We start from the raw sequence: 9,423 nt of genomic DNA on the forward strand, positions 1-9,423 counted from the left end.
TTTAACTATCACACAACCGACGGTCGCCAGTGAAAGGGTTAACCGGCTGTCGTGTGGCAGTGAAGGGGTTAACCTTTTGTGTGTTGTCGTGGTGAAAGGGGTTAACCCACCTGAGCTCATGAAGAGGATCCCTCCGACCATGGCCACCGTGCGCTTGGCCCGCTCGTTCCCGTCCATGAAGCGGGTGCACTTCATGCCCACGATGGTCACGCACGCCGCCACGCTGGAGAGGAAGATACCCACTATCATCAGCGCCCTGGTAGTCTGGATGTTATCTATAGAGGTGAAGAAGGGAAGAGAGAGAGAGAGAGAGAGGAGGGATGTCGATCTCCAAACAAAACTGAGCTATACTGTAGCGTAGCTATAAAAAAATAATCATCAATCATCTGTTTCAATATTGAAAGAAATCAAATGTATACTTTTCTCAATTCCTAAACAACGAATGTTACATGTCTGCATTTCTGCATTAAAAAAAAAGCTGCATTTTGTACTTTAGCTTGTATTGTATATTTTGAATAGTGTTTGGCCTTTATTCTTTTTACTTGTTACTGTATGAAGCACAATATCAGGGGGCTCATACAGAACCACGCATTTCACGGTAATGTACATGTACTTTATATATATGTGACAAATAAAACAAAACTTGAAACTTGAAACTCCATAATTGTGAATTGATTGATTGATTGATTGATTGAAAAATGTTATTACCAGATTGCAGAATGGGTACAGTACAGTACGGCTCAATACACACAATTGTTAAGGGGATGCAGACCTGAGAAAGACTTCCGTCTTGTTTACATCAGGGTCCCCCATTTTCAATTCATCATAACATATATGACATACATGACATACAGATAGACAGTACTGCTACATCTATACATTTATGACATACCAGATTTACAAATACAGTACTGTTTGTGATACAAAAATAGTCTAAAAAAGAGAGTATATTATACATTTGACGTGAACAAAATAGACCTACCTTCCAGGTCGAATAATGAGTCTAGAATCTCGCAGGTCGCGCTGGAACCGTCATACCGACAATTCATCCACAATCCCTCGTATCTGTCCACGTCGTCAAATGTGAACTTCTTCCATTCGATCTTGCAGGTGGCTGTGATGGTGGCTGCGAGCCCGGCGAGGGAGAGGGCGCATCCAAGGAGCTGCGCGCCGGAGCTGGGCATGGTGGTGTCCGCTGGGAGGTAAAGGAGAAACAGCCTACTACAACAGCAGCTCGAAACAAACCAAACGTGTAAACGCCAACACCACGTCTTATTTATTGTCTCACTTATTGGAATAGTTATTTTGGGGAATTCTTAACTTCTTCTTCTTCGTGCGTCCTTGTCCAGACAGACCAGTGCGCTCTGAGTTGCGCGTGTCAAAGCGTCATGGCGCGGGGGTCCGGTCATCCCCATGTTCCCGTAACGCGTAGGAGTAGGACTCGGAGGTTTCACTTTTCAGGATATGATGATAAGAAGGAGTCTGTTTGTATATTGCATTTAGTTGTCACCGTTACTCCATATTTACACGGCAAGGCATTTGCATGACAGGTGCAGGATGGTATTTAATTGTAATAGCATTTTTCTTTAACATATTTAAATCTCTCCACTCTCCAGCCATAATGTCCGGTGAAAATAGTTCTAAATGTATAATAGATCCACCTATCTAGTTTCTTAGATTCAGATTCAGATCATTTTATTGTCACAAACTTTCTAAATGTAGGCTACATACATTCAGAAAAACGTGAGATGCTTGTAAACACAATACAGAACGATCTATACAATGAATGAATGAATGAATGAATGAATGAATGAATGAATGAATGAATGAAAACTTTATTTAACAGATTGCAGAATGGGTACAATACAGTACGGCTCAATACACACAATTGTTAAGGGGATGCAGACCAGAGAAAGACGTTTGTCTTGTTTACATCAGGGTCCCCCATTTTCAATTCATATTGACATTTATGACATACTCAACATACATGACATTTATGGCATAGGGACATATAGGTATTTAGTACTGATACATTTGTGACATATGCGGGATCCAAATATACAGTACTGTTACTCATAGATCCTGACAGAGTATATACATATGATAGGGGACTGTACATTAGGAGGGGGTGGGTGGGTGGGAGAGAAATATACATCCGGTGGTGAGGAGACTGTACATTTGGAGGGGGAGAATATATACATGCGGTGGGGAGGAGACTGTCTATTAGGAGGGGGTGGGGGTGGGGGGTTTGGACATTTACAGTGGCCAGTTTTGAATTGCAGCCTCCCGTAGGTGCTCTTTAAGAGCGGTTTTGAATGTGGGCAGGGATTCACATTCCTTTACATCAGCCTTTGGGTAGGGCATTCCACATTAATGTGGCATAATTGTGTTTAGTCCCTTGTTTGAGCCGAATCTGGGTTTAACATGATTTGTTGAGCTTCCTCTGGTGTTGTGGTCGTGGTATTCACTGACCTTTGGGAAGTATTTTGACATGTACATGGGTACCTTAGTCGTATAGTGTATCTTGTAGACCAGGCCCATTGCAAGTTGCTGTACTCTGTCTCTGTCGTCTACTCTAAGCCATCCTAGGTTGTCAAAGTGTGCAGGGGTGAGGTGGGTTCTAGGGGTAAGGTCAAGTAGTAGTCTGACTAGTTTGTTTTGTGATGTTTGTAATCTTGTTTTTAGCGCCTTTGAGGTGCTTTGGTACCATGAGGTGCAAGCATAGTCGTATACCCTTGAATGAGTGCTCCTGCCAGAGTCTTCAGGGTATTCTTGTTTACCAGAGAGGAGATCCGGTACAAGAATCTAGTTCGTTGGTTGACTTTTTTTTATGACATTGGATGCCATTTTGTCCCGGATCACTCCTAAACTATAACCAATATTCACCACGGGATAACGCGCAAACATATACATGAAAAAATGATCTCTTTTTTGCATGTTCGACGGAAGAAAGTCACTGTCAAATGACCATAGTATTGTCTCCATAGCTATAATATAGAATATAGATATAGCTCTCCAAACATAGTGACGCACAGTGAAAATATGCTATGGAAACATGGCGCGTTAGCTACGAGGATAAGGCTGGCGCCCAATGTGTTAAAGGGAACGTGAATGAATGAATGAATGAAAACTTTATTTAACAGATTGCAGAATGGGTACAATACAGTACGGCTCAATACATACAATTGTTAAGGGGATGCAGACCTGAGAAAGACGTTTGTCTTGTTTCCATCAGGGTCCCCCATTTTCAATTCATATAGTCCACCATTAACCCTTTCACTGCCGCACTACCAAAGGGTTAACCCTTTCACTGTCACAATACACAGAAGGTTAACCCTTTCACTGCCACACGACAGCCGGTTAACCCTTTCACTGCCACGCGTCGTCGGTAGTGTGATAGTAAAGGGTTAACCTTCTGTCGTGTGGCAGTGAAAGGGTTAAGGTAACATTGTGATGTGCTGTTCTATTGCAATGCCAACCTGCAATTTACAGTAAAGCGAGACTCTGATAATTGAATCCACTGTGTTGTGTAATGTATTTACTTTGAATAAGATAATTTCTTACCTCAGTGAAATACTTATGACCAAGAACGTTGTGATAAATTGTCTAAGGTATTTAAAGGGGCCATACGCTCATTTGGAAGATGCAACAGATGAAAGGTATACGTTACTATTTTTGGGAAAACTGTTTGGTCTATTACTTACACTGGGTGTGGGGGTGTGTGTCACCTACACAGTACTAGACGGGACACAGTTATTAAGGGGAACTACAGTGTACTAACAGGTATTCGTCATTAAGAGCAATTGATGACTACTGTAAAAGCTCCTCCTAGGCTGGTAAATCCTAAGGCCCCACTAGGCCGCGTTCATATATATTTTACGCCTAGTAGTGTGGCAACCACAGTTGGGGGCCCGGCTGGGCATAGCTCCTCCGCGTTCCGGCTGCCCAGTGTTTGTAGAACCTCACCCTCACTAAGCTGGGATAAATAAAAATGAGTCTGATCACCAGGAACGGGCGTTGGTTTGATTTGAAGGAGGAAACCTGATGCAGGTCGAGGTTCTGTCTCTGCTGTGTGTTTGAGGTTTGCCTGGTGCAGGTCGAGGTTCTGTCTCTGCTGTGTGTTTGAGGTCTGCCTGGTGCAGGTCGAGGTTCTGTCTCTGCTGTGTGTTTGAGGTCTGCCTGGTGCAGGTCGAGGTTCTGTCTCTGCTGTGTGTTTGAGGTCTGCCTGGTGCAGGTCGAGGTTCTGTCTCTGCTGTGTGTTTGAGGTTTGCCTGGTGCAGGTCGAGGTTCTGTCTCTGCTGTGTGTTTGAGGTTTGCCTGGTGCAGGTCGAGGTTCTGTCTCTGCTGTGTGTTTGAGGTCTGTCTGGTGCAGGTCGAGGTTCTGTCTCTGCTGTGTGTTTGAGGTTTGTCTGGTGCAGGTCGAGGTTCTGTCTCTGCTGTGTGTTTGAGGTTTGTCTGGTGCAGGTCGAGGTTCTGTCTCTGCTGTGTGTTTGAGGTTTGCCTGGTGCAGGTCGAGGTTCTGTCTCTGCTGTGTGTTTGAGGTTTGCCTGGTGCAGGTCGAGGTTCTGTCTCTGCTGTGTGTTTGAGGTTTGCCTGGTGCAGGTCGAGGTTCTGTCTCTGCTGTGTGTTTGAGGTTTGTCTGGTGCAGGTCGAGGTTCTGTCTCTGCTGTGTGTTTGAGGTCTGTCTGCCACAGGTAAAGGTTCTGTTGGAGGACACTTCAAGAACACCTCAGCCCACCTGGTTGACCTTCTGAACCATTAACTTCCACGCATGCATAAATAAATAAATAAATAAACACATATACAGTGTAGAAGAGCCCTGTCTGAACCCATATAGCCTATCTCCCCTTCGGCCCACCGGTAGATGTTTGGTTTCCCAAGGGGGGACCTGAGTCTGTAACACATACAAACAGTAAAGACACAGATACAAGCAGTTTTGTGTGTGTGTGTGTGTGTGTGTGTGTGTGTGTGTGTGTGTGTGTGTGTGTGTGTGTGTGTGTGTGTGTGTGTGTGTGTGTGTGTGTGTGTACGTGACCCTGTTGGCACGAGCGATTGGTCAAAGCGTCATGGTGGCGCGTAGGAGGTTTCACTTTCCAGGATATGATGATAAGGAGTATGTTGTTTGTATATTGTATTTTGTTGTCACCGTTACTCCACATTTACACAGCATTGTTGTCTAAAAGCAAGGCAGTTGCATTTAAATGACAGGTGCAGGATGGTATTTAATTGTAATAGCATTTTTCTTTAACATATTTAAATCTCTCCACCAGCCATAATGTCCTGTGAAAATAGTTCTAGATTTATAATAGATCCACCTATCTAGATTCTTAGATTCAGATTCAGATAATTTTATTGTCACAGACTTTCTAAATGTACATACATTCAGAAAAACGTGAGATGCTTGTAAACACAATACAGAACGATCTATACAAACTATACAATACAAGGTAAACAACGGATACAAAAAAGAAGAAATTATTCTACAGTGTAAGTAGCAGCAGTGTCAGTGTGTGTGCAACATCTGTACTTGTGTGTGGATGTGTAAGTCACTTAAAGGAACACTTTTTGGGAAATTAGCTTATTTGCCATCTACCCTGGAGTTAGACAAGCAGATACAAACCCTTTTCTTCTCTGTGCATGCATTAGGCTTAGGGAACAGCCGCACCGTTAGCCTAGCTTAGCGCCATTCACTCGAAGTAGGTGTGCCAGTGTAGCCTAGTTCCCAACAGTCACGAAATACACTCCAAATACAACTCCAAAACGTTCCTGTAAACATGTTGTGAGACCTGTGTATTTACCACGTGAAAAAGAAAGAAAAAATAATTTGACATTTTTGTTTTCTAAGCAGATATATACTCTGAACTTTTTTTTGCCGAACCATGCGTTGAGTGCCAATCACGTAATATTACGTTTTTGGATAGTTTTTTTTCTTTTATTCGATATTTGTATTCATTTTTCATCCACTGACCTCGGTGTTACCATAGGAAATGATTCTGAGGGCGGCTACGTGGCGTAGTGGGCGAGGCGCTCGCCACGAATGCAGAAGCTGGGCTCGCCTGTTCGAGCCCAGCGCTCCACATTGCTTTCAGTTTAGCTGGTCGTTCATACTAATACACATTGGCCGTATTAGGGGGTGGGAAACTGATGGGTGGGGATCAGGCGTTGTGGACAGCGACTCCTACAGGTCGGTTGGTGCGCCTGCGCAGTAGAATCAGGAAGTGTCGGGGGCAGCGTGAGCCTCCCACGCGTTACTCCTCGCCACTGAGAGATCGAGCTGCGCAGGTGAAAAGATGCGACTGCTGTTACCTCAAGTACCGGAGGGGACTTGTGCTATGTATGACTTAGTCCACATTGCAGCCGGCTTGTGGGAGGCAAGAAACAGCGTTCGTGACAGGGGAGGGTTGGATTGGATGATATGAAATTGGGATGGGAGAAAATATAGAAAATGGGAGAAAAAGTGGATAAAAAAAAGGAAATGATTCTGAGATCGCCAAAGTGCAATACCGGCCGCATCCTGCTAGGTGGCAGTATCGCCCATCCTTTGAAACCTTATATCTCACCGTGTGTTACACTTAAACCCTTCCGGGCGCTGAATTTAGATGGAGCCAAGTAAATCGCTTCATCCCACCACTTCGAAACGCATCTAGCACACTCGATCCATAAGTTGTGCCAAATTATGTCTGGGACCAGATGGACACCAATACTGGAAATCGCGAGCAGACAATTGGAATATTCTTTTTGGAATACCCCCGATCAAAGGTAAGGACTATCTGACGTCAATTCCAGCTTGGTCGTACAATGTTTTCCTATTGATCCAGCTGATCAGCGTGTGTGGTGTTCAAAACGAATGCCGTTACTGGCCATCAAAGCATAAAAAAAACACCCCCCCCCTTTCATGCATTCATGATGAAACATAATACCTATTATATACATTTTATTTGGAAATAGTAGCATGTTCAGGGAAGAAACGCCAATGCTTATAGCAGAATTCACGTAGCGCCCTATAACTCAGCTTTTCAGGAATTAGCCCGGATCACTCCTAAACTATAGAATATTCACCACGGGATAACGTGCGAACATATACATGAAAAAATTATCTCTTTTTTGCATGTTCGACGGAAGAAAGTCACTGTCAAATGACCATAGTATTGTCTCCATAGCTATAATATAGAATATAGATATAGCTGTCCAAACATAGTGACGCACAGTGAAAATATGCTATGGAAACATGGCGCGTTAGCTACGAGGATAAGGCTGGCGCCCAATGTGTTAAAGGGAACGTCCACCATTAACCCTTTCACTGCCGCACTACCAAAGGGTTAACCCTTTCACTGTGACAATACACAGAAGGTTAACCCTTTCACTGCCACACGACAGCCGGTTAACCCTTTCACTGCCACGCAACAGAAGGTTAACCCTTTACTATCACACTACCGACGACTGTCGGTAGTGTGATAGTAAAGGGTTAACCTTCTGTCGTGTGGCAGTGAAAGGGTTAAGGTAACATTGTGATGTGCTGTTCTATTGCAATGCCAACCTGCAATTTACAGTAAAGCGAGACTCTGATAATTGAATCCACTGTGTTGTGTAATGTATTTACTTTGAATAAGATAATTTCTTACCTCAGTGAAATACTTATGACCAAGAACGTTGTGATAAATTGTCTAAGGTATTTAAAGGGGCCATACGCTAATTTGGAAGATTCAACAGATGAAAGGTATACGTTACTATTTTTGGGAAAACTGTTTGGTCTATTACTTACACTGGGTGTGGGGGTGTGTGTCACCTACACAGTACTAGACGGGACACAGTTATTAAGGGGAACTACAGTGTACTAACAGGCAGGGGTGTAGCTCCAGATTCTGGGCCACCTGAAAGAATGTATTTGTAGGCCCCCAGTGAATGCGAGCGCGCGTTAGCGCGCGAGCGGAATTTTTTTGTGCCATTTTTTTTTTTATGAAAACGCATAATATGGTTTTTACCTATACATTCGGATCAGCAGTTCAGCACCTGCACTGTTGGTGGGTGAGCCTAGTAAAGGATGTCGCATTGCGTTCATCTTCAATGAATGGACCAATGCAATAGTCTACCAAAGCCCCCCCCTCTCTCTCTATATATCTCACACACACACACACACACACACACACACACACACACACACACACACACACACACACACACACACACACACACACACACACACACACACACACACACACACACACACACACACACACACACACACACACACACACACACACACTTCAGAAACAAACATAGTATCAATGAGAGCATCAATAATACACCTGAGTGATGTCTAGTAAAAAAAAAAAAAAAAATTTTTTTTTTTGGGGGGGGCCCCCAGTGCTGGGCCCTTGGAATCATCCTAAGCTACCCCCCCCCAGCTACGCCCCTGCTAACAGGTATTCGTCATTAAGAGCAATTGATGACTACTGTAAAAGCTCCTCCTAGGCTGGTAAATCCTAAGGCCCCACTAGGCCGCGTTCATATATATTTTACGCCTAGTAGTGTGGCAACCACAGTTGGGGGCCCGGCTGGGCATAGCTCCTCCGCGTTCCGGCTGCCCAGTGTTTGTAGAACCTCACCCTCACTAAGCTGGGATAAATAAAAATGAGTCTGATCACCAGGAACGGGCGTTGGTTTGATTTGAAGGAGGAAACCTGATGCAGGTCGAGGTTCTGTCTCTGCTGTGTGTTTGAGGTTTGCCTGATGCAGGTCGAGGTTCTGTCTCTGCTGTGTGTTTGAGGTTTGCCTGGTGCAGGTCGAGGTTCTGTCTCTGCTGTGTGTTTGAGGTTTGCCTGGTGCAGGTCGAGGTTCTGTCTCTGCTGTGTGTTTGAGGTCTGTCTGGTGCAGGTCGAGGTTCTGTCTCTGCTGTGTGTTTGAGGTTTGTCTGGTGCAGGTCGAGGTTCTGTCTCTGCTGTGTGTTTGAGGTTTGTCTGGTGCAGGTCGAGGTTCTGTCTCTGCTGTGTGTTTGAGGTTTGTCTGGTGCAGGTCGAGGTTCTGTCTCTGCTGTGTGTTTGAGGTTTGCCTGGTGCAGGTCGAGGTTCTGTCTCTGCTGTGTGTTTGAGGTTTGCCTGGTGCAGGTCGAGGTTCTGTCTCTGCTGTGTGTTTGAGGTTTGTCTGGTGCAGGTCGAGGTTCTGTCTCTGCTGTGTGTTTGAGGTTTGTCTGGTGCAGGTCGAGGTTCTGTCTCTGCTGTGTGTTTGAGGTCTGTCTGCCACAGGTAAAGGTTCTGTTGGAGGACACTTCAAGAACACCTCAACCCACCTGGTTGACCTTCTGAACCATTAACTTCCACGCATGCATAAATAAATAAATAAATAAACACATATACAGTGTAGAAGAGCCCTGTCTGAACCCATATAGCCTATCTCCCCTTCGGCCCACCGGTAGATGTTTGGTTT

General features: G+C 44.6%; 1 protein-coding gene across 1 annotated transcript in view; it reads right to left on the bottom strand.

The window, feature by feature from the left end:
- LOC311248243 (claudin-19-like) overlaps window positions 1-1,370 on the bottom strand; it is a 3,675-nt gene extending 2,305 nt beyond the window's left edge. Inside the window, exons 1-2 of the mRNA XM_084339163.1 lie at window positions 983-1,370; window positions 111-275 (exon numbers count right to left, since the gene is read on the bottom strand). Coding sequence (XP_084195289.1) covers window positions 111-275; window positions 983-1,184 — 367 coding nt within the window. The 5' untranslated portion in view covers window positions 1,185-1,370. The remainder of the gene's footprint in view (window positions 1-110; window positions 276-982) is intronic.
- Window positions 1,371-9,423: the final 8,053 nt, after the last annotated feature.

The sequence above is a fragment of the Notolepis coatsorum genome (assembly GCF_963971535.1).
Source record: "Notolepis coatsorum genome assembly, contig: SCAFFOLD_135, whole genome shotgun sequence".
Taxonomy (NCBI): Eukaryota; Metazoa; Chordata; class Actinopteri; order Aulopiformes; family Paralepididae; genus Notolepis; species Notolepis coatsorum.